The sequence below is a fragment of the Balaenoptera ricei genome, chromosome 6, assembly GCF_028023285.1.
Source record: "Balaenoptera ricei isolate mBalRic1 chromosome 6, mBalRic1.hap2, whole genome shotgun sequence".
NCBI lineage: Eukaryota > Metazoa > Chordata > Mammalia > Artiodactyla > Balaenopteridae > Balaenoptera > Balaenoptera ricei.
The window spans coordinates 10,148,860-10,170,252 of NC_082644.1; the positions used below are offsets into that span (position 1 = coordinate 10,148,860).

At 43.1% G+C, this 21,393-nt stretch overlaps 1 protein-coding gene across 12 annotated transcripts in view; it reads right to left on the reverse strand.

Moving 5' to 3' along the window:
• Positions 1-4,913: 4,913 nt before the first annotated feature.
• Positions 4,914-21,393, reverse strand: part of HMBOX1 (homeobox containing 1) — a 177,547-nt gene continuing 161,067 nt past the window's right edge. The window contains exons 7-12 of one of the 12 annotated variants that reach the window (XM_059926806.1): positions 14,426-14,508; positions 12,732-12,827; positions 11,760-11,854; positions 11,477-11,548; positions 6,437-6,473; positions 4,914-5,867 (exon numbers count right to left, since the gene is read on the reverse strand). In XM_059926806.1, the coding sequence (XP_059782789.1) occupies positions 5,713-5,867; positions 6,437-6,473; positions 11,477-11,548; positions 11,760-11,854; positions 12,732-12,827; positions 14,426-14,508 (538 nt within the window). In that variant the 3' untranslated portion in view covers positions 4,914-5,712. Of the gene's footprint in view, positions 6,474-9,028; positions 9,787-11,443; positions 11,549-11,759; positions 11,855-12,731; positions 12,828-14,425; positions 14,509-21,393 lie in introns of those variants that run through there. The other 11 variants (XM_059926813.1, XM_059926809.1, XM_059926808.1 and 8 more) reach the window with 11 other exon arrangements.

Consider the following 21,393-nt stretch of genomic DNA (forward strand, 5'->3'; position numbering starts at 1 on the left):
TTGGTGGGGTGAGGGGAGTGGATAACCAACCCCCGCCACGAGCCAGCTAATGAAACAAGGAGCCTATTACAAGGGCCACCAGTCCCCAGTGGTCAACCTGGGGACCCTCTCCCAGCGCCACTCCCAGCGAGGCCTTGCTCCTGGGGTGGTTCCCATTCTTGGGCTTCAAGGATGCTTAGGGCATGACTCAGCGGTCCGAAGAGAGAGAAGTGACAGAGCCGGCCCCTGGAGAACCACCTAGTGAGAGGTAAAGAGCTGGAGAACAGGGGAGGGAGGAGCATGAATTTTAGTTAGCTGAGTCCTCAGGTCAGCTTAGAGCCCGTGTCCCTGACAACAGTCACTGAGACGCCACACAAACCCCGAGGCAGCTCGCCCCTGAGCTGGACTGTGGTTACCAGAAAGTTCTTACGCTGAGCCAGAGAGCCCACGGCGGGGCAGACACTGATCCAACACTGGCATTCCAGAGCCTCCAATCTCCAAAGCACTGGCCCAGCCCCGCCGCCTCTCGTGACTGTGACGGAAGGGACAGTGGACTGAGTTGGAATGGCTTAGCGAAACTTCCAAACACAGGCACTGAAGAAATGCTCCAAGAGCTGAATAGAGAGAGAACAGGAAGAGTGAGCTTTTAATATTCTCTGCTTCCACTTAGTGCAACTACACCCAAGCAGTGCTAGGATATTCGAGTTCCCCTCAGAACTCAGACTGTGACAGCCAAGATCTTCCATCCCAGCAAAAGGCAAGACCTTCCCGTTCACCTCCTAGAGGCGGAGATGGGGACAGGGGACTTGAAACAAGAGGTTTTGCGTCACAGCCGCCAAGCCTCACTGCGTTCACTGCGTTTCTGTCACCGTGAGTAACAGACAAGAAAGGCCAAGGAGAAAGGATGCCCTGGTGTCTAGGTCATCACAGTGACCCTGGTCCAGTGTCGGCACAGAAATGATGGCGGGGCAACAGTGCACCAGGGGGGTCAGCCGGCAGTGCCCACAAGCAAAAGGAACAGGTTAAGTACAGAGATTTCACTCAGCAGGGCCAGGCAGACATCCTGTTAATGTTCTACCAAGATGAGAGAAGTGACTGGAGATTTTACTTGACTTCATTTAGGGGGTACTGCTCAGTACGGTCTGTGAATCTTCACGAATCAATGAGACAGCGAAAACAGCACAGTGCTGGGCACACAGGACATGCTAGCAAGTGTCAGCGGCTACTTCGAGCTTCGAATGCTTGGGAGGTCTGAGTGTTGATGATGATTTAGAATGACGGCATCTTTACTCTGGTTACTTCTGGTGTTTTCTTCCAAAAAAATACGTATTTCAGGGGTAAGCACTACCTGTATTTTCACTGATTTTGGTAAGCTGGCTTTATTTTCCTTTTAGCGGGGCTGCGGGTGGTAAAGGAATACGTGGTGAAGGTTTTTCTGAGTCACCAAAGTGGCCTGTGGAAACATCTGGGGAGGGAAATGTCTTGCCAACTCCAGTTCTTTTTACGTAGCACCATCCTTTAAGCAGCACATCTAATACTTTGATCCCTAAAAGAGTAGATTGTGTTAGAAGGTTTTAATTGCAGTGATAATTCTATTTTCTTTGAATGTAAGCAGATAATCAGAATGTTCTGCTGGCTGTTTGAATGCATGTCTCACAAATCACAGAATTATACTCATCTAGTCAGTTTTCAGAATCGCTAATCTTAAGACAGATTCTCAATTCTAATGGAGATAGTTATCTTTCAGCAGTTGGGAAAATAAGAAAAGGGATGGGATACTCTAGTCTTCGGGGTCATAAATCCACAACCATTCCAGCTGTCAGAAGACCCAATAGGATCCCATAAAGAAGTCTCAATGACTGCACGTCTATCTTGAAAGCAGGTGGCGTGCAGGAGTCGGGGTTAAGTCACTTTTAGATCTTGTAGGAAAAGCAGCACTGAGTAAAAACCCTTTATGGCATTATTTTTCCTGTTCTAGCACAACTACTATATATTTGATTGCAAGTATTTTGAGGGGGAAAAAAAAGAATCCCAAGGCAGAACCTTTATATCCAAATTCTGTGGGGGTGTGTGTGTGTATTTGGGGCTAAAGGGAGAGAACAGTTAGAAAGCAGCAGCCTACCTCAGCATTTTTATGAAACTGAAGTTTAATGTTTCGATTAGGATTCCCTCTGATATGTGGAGAGGGGAAAAGATGTGTAAAAGGGTAAGCAGGAAAGTATGAACAAAAACAAGAGCTGTATTTCCTTTAGTGGCTGCTACCTGACCCTGGAGTGTCCAGGCCTGAAGGGTGGGCTCAGGGGCCAGGCTCGCCAGCACAGCCAGGAACCGCAGGGACTGAAACAGCTTGTGAAGGGCCGCTGGGCACTATGTCGGGTGCTGGTATTCGTGTAGACTCACTCTTGATCATATAACTGAAGTGACAGGAAAAACCAAACAAGGCATATTCTAGAGAAAGGCTAGATAGTGACGCAGCAGCTCCCGTCCAGCCTGAGGCCTCAGGGTGAGAACACGGGCTTTGTGGGCAGGCCGTGTATGGTGTCAAGACAACATGGTGCTCCATGGGACAAGGTGGATGGAAAAGAAAACGAAAGTGGGAGAGAGAGAACATGGATGTGGAAGGGCCAAGGGGGGGCAATCCCACTGACACAGCAGAACAATGGGGAAAACTCAGGGTAACCAAAGGCTGCTGACATGAGGAGGCTGGTAATTACCAGAGACGTGAGCAAACCTGGGTGACATTCACACGTGTCCTTCTCCACCAGTAACGTTAGGACATTGCAAACAACAGTATTGCACTTACGCCGCATAGTTCTCTACAGCCCATATGTTTTAGTTTATTCATCTGTGTTCGTGTCATGTCTTCTGCTCTAGCTCAGGAAAAGCCTATCTAACTCAAGTGTAAGCTCCTGTTTGAAAAACACTTCCTGATGGTGACGGCAATGGAAATATCAAGCGACCAAGGGAAAATGTAGAATTCTAGGGAGCTCGTGAAGCAGGAAACATCAGGTGAGGCCAACACGCGACCCTGGCTGGTTGGCACGTGGGACAGAGTACTCTGGAGGCCTCATCAGTGGTTGACTCAGTTTGGGATTCTGATTGTAGTTTCTGCCATAGATGGAGCAGGTTGGAACTGGATGTGAGCGACAGGTTTCATGTGACTTAGTCAAATGGGGAGCAATGATCAAAGGCTTCCTTTTTGAAGCTGAAATAACGCCAAATCCTTCTCTTTCACTTAGGAGAGGACGCGAACACTATGGCATTATTTTAGTTTACTGAGTTGCTGTTCCAAATGTTCTTGGGAGCATTAGTGCTAAAAGGGAACAGGGAATGGGAGATCTGCCATTTTCAATCACATAAAGGACGGAAATCCTTTTAATTATGACCATGCCAATCTACATCTTGCTGTTAAAACAGCTAATTACATGTCAGGAGGACACTCAGTCATTCAGAACAATTGTCGTTATATTTTTATATATTCATTCTGTGCCACCCCCCTCAATCGCCATGGTTACAATTTGAAAGGATTCAGGCAAACCTTCATTTGCTCACAGCACACCAACGTGAATCTGAGAGTTAATTATGGCTGTATAGAGCCATTTTTATTTAAGAGAGAGAGAGAATGAAAGCGGAGTCACGGGGGCTGGCGTACCGAGGTGGTGTGAAGCGCCCGTGGAGCCGTGCACGCTCGCCCGCGCCCAGGCCGGCGTGGGGCGGCTGCGGCTCACACCCCGCTGCTGCCCCGCACCCACCGGAGGGCACAACGCTGCCGTCCAGACGGGGGCAAGATGGCTCCCGTAACTGCCAAGGAAAAGGGATGTCAGGAGGGAAGGGCAAAGGCCCCCCGCAGAGGTGCCCTTCCGCTTGTTGTTCGGGAGCTGGCTAATGAGATAACGGGTGTGAGACGTGTGTGGTCAACTGTCGGGGTGTAAAAATGCTAGTTAGATTTCGCTTGAATGGAATGAACCAGATTTAGTTCTCACTGCCTGGCCCCCCCAGGTGTCACAGGAGTAATGATAAAAATGAAGCCCAGGATAGGCACATACCTGGAATCCCAAGGCGCCTACCGCGTCCTCGAGGCCTTTGGGTGACAATAAGAAGGGGATGCAAGATCCCCGCGTGCAGCCAAATTTCCCCTCTCCTCCCTCCCGTATTTATTCCCCTCTTGCTAGGGAGAGAAAACCACTGTTCCAGGAAACTGGCTTTCTCAAGGGCGCTGGCTTTCCTTTTGCTGCTGTTTCTCATCCCCACTAAGGAAGAATAATTAGGCTGCTATGGAAACTGCTCAGTTTATAAGCTTCCGGCGATTAGTGAGTCAACCGTCGACCCTCTAAGACGGCAAGAGTAGTAGCTTATCACTTTTAGCCTGTGAGAATTAAGAACAGCCTTTTGTATAACCTGTTTGTGAGAGGGGTTTCTGTGACTGGAAAATGGACTTATGGGCTTGATGTGTTTTTAAAAAGCCTTTCCCACCACCTTAGTGCGGCAGTTCTCTTGAGAGCAGTAAGGAAATCTTTCCTCTTAAGTGATTATCATCTTTTGAAAAGAAGACCCTATCATGAAGGCGACTGCAGTACAGAAAAAGAAAGGGCCCCTTCTTTGACAGCACACCACCGTTAGGGCCATCCTTCCAGGATAACCTGGGCATTCACGGTTGCCTCCCGGGGAAAACCTCCCATTCTCATTATGGGGCGATACCTTTAAACTGGGTAATTTAGGTATTACCAGGTAACGGCAACCAGACAATATGGAGATTAAGAAACAGAAGAGGGTTTCCAGGGCATGCAGCTCAGTTTGCCGAATTCAATATGGCTAACAACTGATCCCCAAATCCTGAGTAAACATCCTTGTTATTTAGAGAGCACACAAAAAGGAATGTCTTACGCAGCTCCTAGCCCTGCCCCCCTGCATCCCCACCCCCACCCCACCCCTGTGCCCCGCAGAGATACCACCAGCGGGAGCTGGTCAATGTGCCCAACGTTCACTTGGGAAATCTTGACAAACAAACAAACGCGGCTCAGTAAAGCTATAAATGGATTTGGCTGGTCTCAACGCAGCCCCAATGAATACAGTAGTAAAACATTACTAATAATCACAACAACAAAATGACAAACTCTATCACCACTGTGACATAAGATTTAAATCACACACAGAGATTAACACAAAACCAACGCACGAGTAGAGGGTCAGGACTATTGAATGCAGAGTGCTACTGCGCACAAGGTCATCAATAAGAAGAAAAATTATTGCCTAAGAATCTGTTGAGACTCGTTGGGGAAAAAAAATACTCTGGTGGTTCTCTGAACAACAACAAAAAGAGACAAACAGCAATTTTAAAAGGCAGAGCCACGAGTTAAATGGGAAGACTGCTTCTACCCAAACCCTTCTTAAGACCAAAGAGAGAGAAGGACTTGACGTTCACATTTTTAGGACAGGGGTGGGGTAACATTTATGAAAAAGGGATTATTTCCACTGTTGTGGGCAGAGAGAGTAGCTGGTCAGCGGAATATGTAGCTGGTCAAAAAGCTGGGCTGCAAGACAGGAAGGGGTGTTTGTGTGAAGAGATGGACCACACCCCCCTACTCTGCCTGCTGCAGAGGATAAAAAAATTGCAGCAAGGAGTCAGCTCAAGATGAGACCTTGGTTTGGAGCCCAGAGGAAAAGAGAAGAGGAGTTGTTCACAGACAGAGAGGATGTGACTGTAGATTCCTGATGAAATGAAAGTCTAGTTACTTACACTTGGTGCCTGATGGTTGAAATCCAAGAGGGAAGTGTGTAAAGACACAGGCCAAACAGGGAGAACGGAAGCAACTGTATCACTAGCTCTTCACGAGTTGTCCCTTTTGAGGTAAAGGTGCTGTTCGTCACCAACTGCTGCCATGATAAACCTACAGGACGGAGGACTGGGTTTGCATCCTCCCATACGAGGGGCTGCTCCCTCCCTCACGTCCTTTTAGGTGATCACCGCGCCTGAGCTTAAAGGGGGGCTTCCTGTTCGAGGATCCTTCTGTGAAGGACTGAGACGTGGGGGAGAGCCCACCCACCGAACGACAACATGTGGGAACTCTACAGGCTCCACAGGCAGGAGGAGGCCACCCAAAGGACTGAGGCCGTGAAGAAAACTGCCTCAAGGGGTGCTCCAGCCTTACAGGCGTTGCTGAAACCAACCACAGTGTCTATTTGGTACTGACGGGTCCTGGAAGGTCACAGATCAGAGTGTACTGTGTAGCCCTCCCTGGCCTTCATCTGCTGTTACGGTTCTCAAGAGATGGGCAGAAATGGCATTAGGATGGTCCATCTTCAAAGCGTCCCTTTGTAAGGCTGTGTTTTAAGAAGGCTAGGAAATTTACCCATGTGACCACAGTATAATTCAATGAAAGTGTCTTAAAAGAATAACAGACAAGTTACCTGAACTGCTTGCAAGGTTTCCCCACCTGACACGTTTAGTCTTCCTCACCTGGGAAGGAGCAGCCCCTGAAAGAGTCCTCGGGGGCCTGAAAAAAGTACAGCAGGAAGTGAGAAAAGAGGACAGAAAAACCGAAAAGCACACAATGGGATGTTTTAAGAGCCTGGCTATTTTCCCTTCAGTAAGAGAGCAGTTTAGGGTTTCTATTTTAATACCATCTCTTAAGCCTGAAAAAGCTTAAGAAAAAAATTTACTCCCCAAAGATATTACAAATTAGACGGTGGCAGCTCCATATGCCACTGTAAGAACTAAGGTAGCCCGGAGAAGAGAGCAGAGCTAAACCTGATGACAAACAATAAACCAATGGTAGATTTAAATCGAGGCCCCAGAGAACTAAATTTTCACTCCTGGGGAAAAAGCAAAAGTTACATGCAAAGCAGTAGATGTTAGAGCAGACCGGCAGCCTTCTTTAATCAAGCCAAGAGCTCCGCGTGCAGGGCCCCTTCCTCCAGTTCCTACTGAACCCAAGGCAATGCTGTGCCACACTGGCAGACACATTCTTCCACTTTCCCCAGATTTCCAGGTAAGCACCTGGTACTGCCTTCATGGATACTCTCCTTTACGCTTTGAAGCTTTCTTTCCTTCCTTAAAGGTCTTAAATCAATGAAACCTTTTAGCTCTTGCTCTGGCAATCACCCTGTGTCTTTAGAAACTGCAGCTGCCTTTACAGTTTGAGTCTGTTTCTTTAAAAGGACCAGCAAGAACAAATGATACTAGCAATCCCATCTTAAAGAAGCTATCAATTATAATAATCTCCTTACAATAAATCATGGATGTGGCTTGTCAGACAGTATATTTTTCTCTCTCCTTTTCTTTCTGATTCAACTGAAAATAAGCAGACAAAATTCCACCGAAATGGAAAGATATGTTGTATTTTTTCTAAATAATATCAGAGGAAAGAAAGATAACACCGTCTCCTAATAGAAATAAAAAGTCAAACACACCGAGAAAGAAAATGAGTGGGGGGATCGATCATTCCTGAGAATAACAAATGCTACTCTTGAATTCGTTGGTTCAAGTAATATAGTTAAACAGAAAAGGCTACTCCATTTTACTTCAATTCTTGGAAGCTGGAAAAAAATATATACATTTTCCCCCTGAAATCCAAGGACAAGAGCGGGCCCAGGCCCTGCCTGTAGCTCTATAAAGTCACAGACCCATAGAAGGTGGCACCTTCATGCCTCTCAAAGGCTTCCTCACACTGACATAAGCAGGATGAACAGACAGTGGAGGCGATCTCATCAGCGTGTGCCTTAGGTGCAGTGAGACCAGCTAGAAGCTGGCGGATGTTCAAACTCACTGCTGAGGAAAGGAGAAATGAAGGCGGCCAGTCATTCTCTCTCTCAATGGTTTTAAGTTGAAAACATTTGGTGGGGGAGGAAGGGTGAAGAGGTAAGGAAATGGCACTCTCCTTCGATCTTAGAATCACTTTCAGGCAATGGATAAATAGACGAAGCCCTGCTTAACAGCCAGGCCCATATTCCCCTTTAAACGAGGCTTCGTTGTCTGTAGGAAGGAGAGAGGGAACGAGGCAGGAAATAGAGAGCAGCTGTGCCTCCTTCAGACGCACCCTACGCTGCTACACTGAAGGCTGTTTCCTCTTACCCACAGTGACAGTGTGTCCTTTAATCGGGATGCCAAGAGATCATTTTCATACAAGGCCAGCAGATGTAATTTTCTTGGACGCATGAATAGTTCATCATTTTGCTACTGGACGACAAGGTGATCACAGGGTGACTTTATAACTCAAGTTCACTGTTTGGTATTTTGAGTTCTCAAAATGAAAAAAAGATTTATCAAATATAAATATCTTTAAAAAGTAACAAAAGTGCTACATATGTGATCAAGGAAAAAAATTCCATTAGTTACTGCCGCTTAAAGTAGATTAAACTTTACAAATATTACCACATCCATTATCAATATGGCTTCCAATTATTAAATAAATTGCCTGTAGCAATATAGCTTTTCATACCTCTACAAGGACAGAGTAAAGAGAACACCAAAGCAGTCACATCCTGTTGTATCGCGCAGACCCACCGCATAAGTGGCAAACGTCCCCTGCTTTTTTCTGCTCCTAGTTAGGAAAGTATTTGCATTTGTGAGAGAGTCAGTCAGCATAATCCCGCTATAAAGTCCTCTATCAACCTCTCATGTTGAGGGGGCTTCAGTTAGTGGATACAAAGACTGGAAGTTCATTCACTCACTTTTGACCTTAGCTCCATCCTCGAAATGCCTTTTTTTGGTAGCAGGGAAAGGGGACACAGGAGGCAAAGCAGCTTCCGTGACGACCTCCAGCACCTTTCCAGGCAGGCATGCACCTGTGCCACGTACTGTATAGTGGTTCTGAGAACTGGACTTAGCATCCGTTAGACATTCAGCTCATGTTTTTTCACAATGCTCTCAAGCTGGGCTTTGTGGGTTTGTTTTTTTTTTAAATGACTTTTGTTTTTTGTCATTTTTCTGTTTGTTTGTTTTAATCATGGTCCCAAAGGCAGAGGCAGTATTTTATCTACTTAAGTCACACAGCTTGTGAGAGGAAAGGATGTCTGTGTCAGGCATGTTAACATCAACCAAAATCTGAGATCGAGTGTTTCCACTGACATTCTTAGCACAGCACCCAAAGAAGTATAATCTAGCCACAGTGTGACTATTATGAGGCACGGCTTATTGCAGCTGGAAATCGATTCTTCCCACACTGAGGTGGGGGTTCTAGTGTCCCTTTTACTCTGTGGGTACTCCCCAAATGGCGTCTGTCCAGCCTAGGCCACACTACCTCAGCTTGCATCCTACCAGCCTCGGGGAAGGAAAAGGGGTACAGACTAGTGTTACAGGAATCTAAAGGTACCCAAGGTTTTACACACAGCCTAATATTTGAGAACTGAGGGCTATCTAAATACCTGGAAGCACTTTCTTGGAATGCTAAGACAGAGCAGCAAGATTTTCTAGCCTCGGGGGCTGGGAGAGGGAAGTTTGGTTGGTTGGTTGGTTGGTTGGTTGGTTATCATTTACTGGGAATTAATACTGAGAGAGTATATGTAAAGGCTGAGGGCACCATGCCATCTTCACAGAACAAGACCCTAACGGCTAACTGACATACAAGAAACTGCAAGTTATACTGTAAGAACACATGTTAAGGACCGAGGAAAGTCTGCTAAGGTGCTACGTCTAAACTAAGTTAACTTCTCGTGTCCAATCCTCCCTCATCAGTCGTCATCCAGGGCCTCTGTCTTGATTTCGTTGGCTCCTTGTCGGGCCAATGCCAAGATAGTGTGGTTGACTGCTGCCATTTCCACAGCTAATGAGATGGGGTCTTGGTGGTCACTATGGCTAGTGCTGTCATCCTAAATGTGCAGAGATAAGAAACAAATGTTAATAGTGCACTGGTAAAATTCTCTAGCTCACAGAAAGGCATGCTGCGGGCAAGGGGAGGCAGAACATTCGTGGGAGAAAACAGAGTTGGGGGCGTCATGACAGAATAGAGGTGAAATGTATTTAAGTAGACACTGAATGGATATAGGTCCAGAGACTTCTGGTTGGCATTTTTATGATTCAACAAATAAAAAGCACTGAAATGTTTTTTTCTTGCTGAGAATTTTTTCCTTCTATCAGAACGATTGCTGGGGATGATGATCAAACCTGGACCATTCCAAGTTTGCAACAAATACAGCACTAGTTAATGAGGGCCAAACTAGTGAGCTTAAATTCTGGATTGGTGCTCTTACACACAGATTATCAGAATTCCTAGTATCTCTCTACTCAACTGAGAAAACTAGACAAAACTACAGACACCAACACCTTACGGATAAAAATGCTTTTTTGTAAAAAAAAAAAAAAAAAAAAAAAAAAATGTTTTGTAAAAAACAAACCAAAAAAAAACCCCCCAAACCCCAAACTCTCAATTACAACAGGACAAAAGTGTAACTGCTGGAAATGGGTTCGCGAGAAAATGTCGCCTGGCGCTCTCCCGCTGTAAGGGAGCCGGGCAAGGGAAGTGCAGGTGTCTTACTTGGAGGGAGCGTGAAGCTCGCCTTCTGCAATGCCAATGTGTTAAACAATACAGCCGTGAAGGAGACTGGCACTGCAGGATGTTCGTCAGGCGCTGAAGATGGTGTTACAAATAAGGGGTAAGTTTCTCACCTGTCACATCTTCAGGGAAACTGCATCGAAAAGCTTTAGAAAGGGTGAGTCCCTTTGGGCGAAAAATAGCATGGCATGTGTTGCCCTTAGGGCATCTGGGAGAAAAGGTGGAAGTGATCCACCTACATTGGTAGACTAAAAACTAACAGGAACGTTTCCACTTAGAAAGACTCACAGAACATTCTCTTGAGTGAAACATGGAGCTCTGATTTGGAGTCCTCAGAGGGAAATTCTGTGCTCATTCGCACAGGCTGGCCTTTAGTTTAAATAGGGATCAGCATGGCATTGCTGGTACCCTGGCAGTGTCTGTGCTCAAGCTGGTAAACAGGGGCTGCAAAGCGGTCGGCAGAAGGGAGAACACAGTGGACTCTATTAAAAGAGCTGGCTGAGGGGCAAGGCAAAGGTGTACATCAAATAGGAAAGAGCCAATGTTTTCCTGCTGGGGCCTAGGAGAAGAGACCGTACATTCTCTTCATATTCCAAATGGAACGAGTTTAAAATCCTATAAAAAATTTAACGAACTCTGTCAACAGATTTGTGAGGGGAAAATTCCCACATTCTTAGTTACTGAATTATTCCATCCAGTGGCTACAATTAAATATATTTTCCCCCTAAGCAATGAAGAGTAAGTCAGGGTGAGGTGGGCAGACATGCATTTATGAGAGGGTGTGTGTGTCGATGTGCCAGAGACTCTGGAGGAACCACTATCTCGGCACGAGGGTTCCCACGGCACCGGGGCCGAAGCGGGCGGGCCCTTCTACTGTGTGCTGGTCCGAACGTGTCCAGGCAGGGCCACAGCTGCCCGCAGCCCCTAGTGTCTCTTGGGCAGTGAGTGTGTGTGTGGTGGGTGGTGGAACTTGCTTGTCTGGATCAGATCCTCCTCTCTTCTTCTACCTTCTCTGCTTCTCTGCCTCCCTCTGAACTTCTTCCCTCCTCCTCCTCCCCATTGCGTACTTGCCAAGTATCCTGTTACATGACAATAAATCCATGTGGGTGAATAACGATTTCTCACAAATTCACTTTCAAATTACACGAAAATCTAACTAGACACAGGAGCCAAGTGGAGGGACATTCGCTTGCCTCCCCTCCCCCACCCCGTACAAAACGCACCCATGGAATTGAGTTGTCACACCGTCCCACCCGCTCTGTATCCGGCAGCCTCCCCTCCGCTGCTCACCTGCTCTGAGTAGTCATTTCCGTCGACGTCATCACTGTTGGAATGGCCTCCGGGACTCTGTACATCTATCCCATGACTCTCCAGGATTGCTGCTTCTTCGAAAAAAGCAAATAGATCCCTAAATTATCTGTTACATTGCCATAATGGTCTAAACACTGAATTTGTATTGAGGAAATTAGAATGTAATTAAACAAAAACCTAGACTCCTCTCTATGTTTTGTTTCTTTTAAATTGCAGACAGATGGAACTCAGCGGCACAGAGGTCAGGGGAGGAACACGTTTGCCATTCCGGAGCCCCTGCTGCTATGCGTGTACATTTGAGTGGCTGACTGTTAGGTGCTTCATAAATACTTACCAACTAATTAAACAGCTCTCCTGTCTTGGGGTTCTATAAAGCACTTGAGGATTGCAATGATGAAGAGGAAGTAAGTTTATAAATGAAATACAATTTTAGAAGCTCAAAACCACCCCTCCACCCCAATCTCATCGATTCATGTTTCTTAAATGCTCTCTCTTTAAAAAAAAAAAAAAAAAAAATCTCGCCTTTTACTAGGTTCCTTGTATATTAAGACTCTTTTATTCCAATTTTATTAATCACATGTTTCTTCTTAACATCTAGGTCATAGCTCAGTAATAACGAAGACGCTAAGGGTATCACACTCCCTCTCTCAAGCCCTTACAAGTATCTTTAATATGCACCCCAGGAGTAACTGATCAGAGACATTCTAGATTCTAGCATATTAAGAACAATGAGTTTCAGAAATAATGCCATTCTTATTACAATACAAATAGTGTGATTAATATTAACTTTGCATTATTAAAACTACAATGAAGAAAAACGTAAGGGCAAGTCTCATTAGGCTTAAGAGGTAGGATCATTTAGACCTGCAGTTCTAAATGGAAGTCACTCTTAAACTAAACACAACGGCCGTAATTGCCTCAAAGGAGACAGCAGCCTCTCTGGTACATTACCGATGTTGGCTCTCCTCTTGATCTCCTTCCGTCTGTTAGCAAACCAATTATATACTTTCAGGGAGGTAACTCGTTCCAGATCTGACAGTTTTTTGCCTGTGAATGCATGCAATAAAATTCAGATAATCTATATCTGAGACTAGTTTTAAGGGTTACTTCTCTTCTTTTTTAAAATGTTCTTTTGATTGCATTTCTTGCCAGAATAACAGATATAGAAGTAATATTTTTTAGCATGAGCTAGTACTATGTATAGACTCAATTACTGAATGAATAAACATATAAATAAACATGCAAATAGCAACTAATAACACAAAATGCTTGAATTCAGAAAACCACACAATATTAGGGAATTCCAATATTAAATATTACATTAAAGAATTTGGTCCGCTAGGGTTCAAAGTTCACATGATTGTATATGAAGGCTTCATTTGATCAGCATCATTCTAGATGAATATGTTATTCTTTATCAAGTTTCCAGATAGATGAAGTTTATTTACATCTTTAAGGCCTTATATTACCTAGTTTCCTGCTGTGTTTCCTTGAAGATTAAGATCACTATGACCAGCCGTAGTTGTAACTATGCTGGAACACATAGCACAATTCAAACTGTATTTTAAATGTATTATCTTCTTTGCTGTCAAATGTGACGTTTTATGGATAGCACCATGTTTACCAACATGGCAACCACCTTGTACCTTTCCCTCCTCCCTTATCCTTTTCTGTTTCAGCTTTTAATCCACACTGGGTGGAGAAACCAGAAAACAGGTTAGGCCCTTGATGGTAAGGGGGGTAAAGTATTTTCCAGGAAGAGTTTGAGTTCCAGCACAGCTTCAGGGCTGGGACTTTTTGGCTTGTGTAAAATAAGGGTACAGGTATCATTGTAGCTGAGCTTGTAGGTTTTAGATTATTAAAAGTCTGGCTTCTAACTAAGGGGGGGATAAATTAGTATTTAATTATTATAAAACAGTGATACTTTTGTGTTGATATATATAGCCTTTAAGCCAATCCAATTAACTGGCCAAATGGAGATCAACTGGATCATCTTAACTGAGAACGCTTTCTGGTTAAAAAAAAAAACCCTGTAAAACATGAAAGAGCACTTTAGCACTTGGAAGGAAAGATGTATGAGTGCTTCAGGGGCTCTGTGGACTTGCACAGGAACAACAGGACTTCAGAGTGGAATTACCCTACATCTTTTCCCACCTAAGAAGTCATCCTGATGTAGGAAGGAGAAAGAAGCCAACTCCAAAAAATTCTTTCTTCAAGCAGGAATACAGAATTATACAATTTTCAACAGCTGTAAAAAAACCAAAAAAATAACACCACACCCTATCTTACTAATTTCATTCACTAACCTTGCTTAAGTATGCCAAACTTTAAAACTGTTTTGAAATTGGTATATTTATGCTGTATTTTTGGAAAAAGAAATCTACAGTCGTCACAAAAAATAATTCTGAGGTTGCGTATCTCAAGCAAGGACGTTCGCTGGGAATTCCCACATGAAGTTTGATCTGGGGCAGCGTGGTCACCCCCTAAGAAGCACTGTTTGAACAGGACAGGGTAGTGGCCATCCACAGGAGGATGGCAGGAATGGACCCAAGAGCACCCCGTTGGGAGAGGAAGACACTTAGGTCCCAAATGATGACCTGAGCCGAGAGCTCCAGCACAGAGCCAAGCAGCGCTTGCTGCCTTACCTGGCTTCTGTATAACTGCATTGCAAGCATTTGCAATTTCTTCTCTCTTTGCTTCATCTGGGTATTGATTCTCATTGAAGTAACTGCAGAGGCAACCAATTAAGACACAAAGTTTGTACTTTTAAAAACTGTGCTCTCCTTAAAACACCAGCCCACTGAAAAAGATGTTCTTCTTTAGGATGTAACATTAGAGTGTTTGGTCCAGCCTGTCCAATGGAATTTTCTGTGAGGATGGAAATGGTCTGTTCTGTACTGTCCAACAGGGTGGCCACTCCTCACATGTGGCTGCTGAGCACTTGAAATGAAGCTGATGTGGTTGAGGAAGGGAATTTTTAATTTGATTTAATTTTAGTAAATTTAAATTTAAGTAGCTACATGTGACTAGTGGCTTCTATATTGGATAGTATGGGTCTGGCCACTGCTAGGCTTCATTAAAAGATGTCCTTGGAAAAAAAAGTTACTTGTGATATGGGTGGCTGGTTGAAATCACAGAGTTCTGTTATTAAGGCACTGGTAACAATAGGACTCTCTTTGCATGTCATGTTTGTAGTAGCAAAAGTTGGAAATTACCCAATTGTCCAATCAGTAGGAGAATGACAGAACAAATTATGGGACATCTATATTTATACATAGCTATTTAAAAATGACTAGAAAAACTATCCATTGGCCTGGAGAGATGTTTATGACACAGTCCTAAGTGAGAAAAACAATCTGTAGAATAATGTGCATGTAAAAGTACTGTTAAGAAATTTGAAAAATACCTGTCTATGTGTACTTAAGTTTGCATGGATAAAAGCTGGAAGGGTACACATCAAGCTTGATTACCTCCTTGTGGGAGAAGGGGATTAGTAGGAGGAAATTTAAACATTTCTAAATTTATTTTTGCCTTTTCCCCTATGTTAAAAAAAGCATATATTACTTCTATACAATAGTACTTAAAGAAATTAGGCTTACTCAACCCATCCCTAGCATTATCAGATCTGAGACTATATGTGGGAACAGAATGCTTATTAGTACTACCTGTTCTGTCATCTATGAGTTTAAAAAAAAAAAAAAAAAAAAAAAAAAGTGGACTTCCCTGGTGGCACAGTGGTTAAGAATCTGCCTGCCAGTGCAGGGGACACGGGTTCGAGCCCTGGTCCGGGAAGTTCCCACATGCCGCAGAGCAACTAAACCTGCGTGCCACAATTACTGAAGCCCGCGCGCCTAGAGCCCGTGCTCCGCAACAAGAGGAGCCACCGCAATGAGTAGCCCCTGCTCGCCACAACTAGAGAAAGCCCGCGTGCAGCAACGAAGACCCAACGCAGCCAAAAATAAAATATAAATAAATAAATAAATAAATATATAAAAGACAAAAAAGAAAAAGTGAATTTCTGTGCTTTGAACCTGGAAACTTAAGATCAGGAAACGATTCCTTGTCAAATTCTAGTACCTCCCATCTCCTCAGGGGCTTCCCTTCCCCCAGAAAGCAGCTTTCCCATTCCTTCACCCTCTGTCTGCACTGGTGAAAATGCCATTCTATGGCGAATAAACACTGGAGGCCCCTAACCCTTCCTGTGAATCCCCAAACCCGCCTTCTGCAATGCCACTCCTCTCCCCTGAAGCCCTCTCCATGAGACCATCCTTCACTGTAGTCCTGACACAGCAGCTGCCATCACCAAACAGCCTTTCCTTTTCTAAAATATAAGCGATAGAACTATATCATCCAGCCTTGTCAACCACCACCCTCCACAAATGGTCTCCTGCTTAAGTCCAAGATTTAAGCATCTCTTCCCACATGACATTCTGCTATCATTTTTAGGGCTTCCGTGTTCATGCTGAGAGTTCTTCCAATCTCTGCTCCACTTCCACATTCCTATTGACCTTTATCTTTACTCCACTTCTGCTATTTCTTTGGGCAAAGACACTCTGGATTAGTTTCCATTAACCAGCATCATGGGCATCACCTGGCAGCTTGTTAGAAAGGCAGAATCCCAGACCTCACTTCAGACTAAATCAGAATCCGAATGTTAACAAGATCTCCAGGTGATTCGAATGCACGTTAATGTTTGAGAAGCACTGGATTAGCTCATTCATTTAAAATTCAGCAACAAAGACAACAAAAGCAGATATTAAGTACCTAATGTTATATGCATCCACTGTGGGTAAAGAAGAGAATTAGTTTCTGACTTCAAGGAGTTTATAATCTACTGAAGACACATATAAATCAATACACTTGTGATAAAATTCCATAGGATGTCTGAACAGAGCAGAGTTCAGACAGACGAAGGTGCGCTCAGTGCTGCTGAATGACCTGGCAGAGGAAGTGCCATCTGAGTCAGGTCTTGAAGATGAACAGGAGTTTGCAAGGCAGAGGAGAGGAGGAAGAACATTTCATGCAAGGGAAAGAGCATGAGCAAAGGCAAAAGGTAGACAAAAGCCTTGAGGATTCTGGGCATAGAGAAGAGTTCAGTGTGGTTAGAATATGGGGAAGCAATGAGGAGATGCTGGTCTGGAAGAGTAGGATGGGGCCAGCCTGTGATGAGCCCTGACTGTTCTATGAGTAGTAAAGACTTCACCCTGAAATGGAGGTTTTCAGGCCACACAGAGATATACTCCTGTCTGTGTTTTAGAACGATAACATATCTTCAATACTCCACCCTATGATCTGAAATTCTGAAACTCCCCAATCAACCTTCTACTCACCTATTCCACCTCTTCAAAATAATTTGTTCTTCACCTTCTTTATAATCTCGAATCCTTTAAAACCCTACTCCAACTTTAAAAATCTGTTCATCTATTACTCTTCTTCTGGCCTCACCTCTCATTTCTCAGCCTGAACTCCATGGCAAGCCGAATCAACTGTATCTCTTAGGAGAAATTCTGATTATTCAGCTTTTCTGTCCTTCCACCATACCTATCCAGCCAATCTCCCACCCTGCAGAAAGCACCTTCCACTTGTTTTCTTCCATCCTTCTCTCAGGGTACCAAGTGTTCCTGGACAAAGTCATAAAATAGGGCCAATTGGTTTCTTTATAAATCTGTGCTTTTCAACCTTAACTGGGCCCCTCATTTCTGTTGGGAATGCTCTTTGTCCTTCTAGCCAACTGTCTTTCATACTCCATCTTTAGTGCCCCACTTACCCGAAACCTTTCCACTCTGAAGTCCCAAGCCCTCAAACCCACTACCGTCATTCTTTTTGCAGATGCCCTTGCCTCCTCTTTTACCAAGATGGAGGTTATTAAATATGAGTTTGCGTAATGTTTTTAGCTTCTCAACTTCTGCACGTCTCTGAGTCACTGCACATTCTTCTCTTCGTCTCATGGCAGAGGCAGATGCATTCTCCTCTTCAAGGTCTACTTCTCCACTTGTGTCTTTGATCTCATCACCCCCACCCTCTTTCATTTTCTCAACTCTCTCCTTTCTTTCTTGCATACCCCTTCTTTTCCCTGTGCCCATGCAATTTACTCTATTTCACTGATTTTATGATGCACATTTCCTCATCATTATAATCTCTAAAATCAGGTACATCTTATAATTGGTGGTGTCTGAAAATTAACTGGCAATGTCCTCCCTCCCCCCACGCCCACCCCAGTACATAAACTAAAGGTGTGTCATACAATCAAAGCCTTCTTAGATTTGATGGAATATGGTAGCTGCTAAGACCTAGAGGTCCCGTTTCAGCTACAGCTCAATGGCTACTACACCTCACTGTGGTAACTCCTCTTCCAAATTACTGCAAAGCCTGTGACTGACCCTCTACTCCCTCTAATGTCTGATTAATATTCCTAATGTACATCTCTAGTCATGCCACTATTCTGTTCAAAAGTTTTTCAAGATTTATTATAGAGGTGTTTAGAGTTCTCCCCCAAACTACCTTTGCATCTTTATCTGCTGCTACTCTCATATAGGCATGCTACAGTCTAGGAAAATGGAATAGCCTTGTCAACCCCATGCATCTCTGTGCCTTTCTCCTACCAGTATATCTGTTTTTTGCCTCCCTGCCCCCAAACCATCTTGTCTTTCACAGCATTGCTCAAATATCACCTCAAAGGTAAATAATTTCCTTACCCCATGAATCCCACAGCATTTCATCTGTTCCTCTCGTACACCTTTTTCATCTTGTATTACAGCTATCACTGTACACCTCTCTGACTACACTGAAAACCACCTGAGGCCAGGGTGCCAAGTCTGACTCATCCCCACATGCACTCCTCATTGATGATATACACTCCTCAATAACAATGGAAAAGTCCCCACCAGCCCAGTGTAGGGGCCTCCAAAAGAAATGGATATCACTGTAAATGAACTGTTGACCATCAGGGGTATAGAGTTACTGCAACAGGGTCTTGAAGGGTACATACTAAACTGTTACAAGTGATGATTATCTCCTGGGAGCAAGAATGCTGGAGGCGGTGGGTAGAAGAGAGGGAAATATTGGTGGTAATTAAGATCAGTTTTCACATTCTGCTTTATATAGTTCTCTGTTGAATTTCTGAAATGAACATATGCTATTTTCATAAATTTCTTTTTAATAAAAGAACTTTGGGAAAACATTCAGACAATTAAGGACTAGTTTACTGATTAATATAACTCCATAAACAATTTATGTTTGGAAAGTATATCTGGATCGGCTAGAAAATATTAGGTTTGTGATTGCCATCCTAGTGACTAACAGAATAAAACCATAGTATTTCTGGAAGTTAAATAAGAATTTGCAGTAATTCATGGCATATATGATTAATGAGTTTAAAAGTTTTAAAAAATCTTATTTAATTTGTATTTTTAGGATTTAACTATATAAAATAAAGTCAGAATAAAAATAAATTGGTAACGTCTTCCAAATTAAAGACTCAAGAATATAATTCACTAACTATAGTTCTAAATCTCTAAGCCTGGCAATTAATACTTTCTTTTCTGTTAAAGACCTATTATTTTTATAATTAAGAAACGTAGGCCTATTGAATATTTCAATTTTCATTAAAATGTGCTACCACAGCTGGAGGTGTGTACACTGGACTGAGCGCACCACTTTCCATCTTTCTGTAATGTTTCAATGTTTAAAAAATATTAATTAAATATAGATAGTATAATCTAAACTGATAAAATGATATATTTTAAGATACTTCATGGTAAATATTTAAGTTTAAAATGTAATAGTTAAAATTTTTTTGCAAAAAAATTACGAAGCTCTTAAAGCTTTCTTCTTGGTTGTGGTGGGAGGGGTGGCAGACAGACACACAGTACTGATGTAAAGTGGAAGAGTTTTTACGAAAGACAAAGGTAGGCCAGGATATAAAATATTCAATAAATAAGTATTACATAAGTATGAGTATGTACTTGAGTAGACGTAAGTTCAAAACATGGTCCTGATCTTAACAATATACAGTTCAGTTGAAGACGTCAGATTTTAAAAAGTTAAACAATAGGAGTTAAAGAAACAGTCAAAACAGTAAAACTGTGACAAACCAGAATACATCTAGCTGCTAATTAACTATATAAATGATACGTTAAATAAATTCAGGTTAGAGAGCTATCTCTATGGACTGTGCTGATCTGGGAAAGCTCACTGATTTGGACGGGCCTCTGAGGGATGCAGAGGCCCCAGGCATTGGACAGGAAAGGGCAAAGTTATCAGTAGAGACATAAATACAAAGGTATAAAAACCTAAGATGTGCCTGGAAGACAGAAGGCAACTAGTAATGCAATCTGATTAGACTATAAGGATTATACGTAGGGTTTGCCTGAAATAGTGCTGTTATCCTGGATTAACAAACCCCCCTCTCATTCCCCTAAAGTATCCCACTTAGACAATAAATTACATGGTCACCCCAGGACCACATCACATTATTGACTTATCTGAATTTAATGTTAACTAAAATCCCTATGTCTTTTTCACATGTGCTCTGTGTTCTAGATATTGTCAAAACAAAGGACGCTGAATCAAAGAAAATAATAACTATGGTTTCTATCTAGTTACTTACAAGAGGAGCTATCTAAGCCCAAGGAATCTGCTTGGCATGTAACAGACATTTAGTAAGTAAGTGTCTGATCAAAAGATGGCTGAATAAATGATACATGAAAGAATAAATGAATGAAAGTAGGAAACAGAGGTGAAAACAGAAAACAGTGGTTTCAGTTAAGGCTTTTAGTGAAACCAAGAATACCTCTTTCGGGAGAAAGCTAGTTGGGTTCTCACCATACTGTACACCGTCTTCTCTAGGTATATTCAGATATAGCTGAATACAATTATATTAGTATAGTGTTTATTTTTGAACTATACATAACCAATAGACTATCAATGAAGTTGGGAAATAGGTCTAATGACTTTGATATTTAGACATAATTAATCAGTCACCCCCAAATGTTGACTGAGTCCTAGTTTATACCAAGCAATTGGCAAAATGGTGGCAAAAGATGAACCATGCAAAGCCTGCCAGTGTAATCACTGGGGATGTATGTATGTAACAAAACACATTATAAAGTCCACTGTAAAATGGACTGTATTAGTGGTATGAATGTAGTATATGGGAGCAGAGAGGAATCAACATTTGTGCACGCTTCTTGGAAGACAGATCATAGAGGGTGGGTAAAGTGAAATAACCCAAGGCAGAGGAAGCAATATGTAAAAGAAAGGGAGTCATAAAAGACCTTAAAATGTTCTGAGAATGAGGAGTTCAGTGTGGATGAAATATACATGAGATGGGGTGACTGGGGATCAAACTAAAGAAAAATATTGGGTCCAGATTTTAAAGAGTATGATAGAGTTTGCACTTAACTTTTTTGTCAACTGGAAGCAAAGGTTTTTAAGCAGGGGTATTATATGATCAAACTTATTTTGTAGGGCAGTATCTCTGGTGATACTAGAGGCAAAAGCCAGTTAGGCAGCTGTGGTAACAGCTGAGGAGAGGATCTGAAGTAGGCTAAGGCATGGAAATAGAGAGGAAAGATGAGATTAGAGACATTTCAGGGGCTTCCCCGGTGGCGCA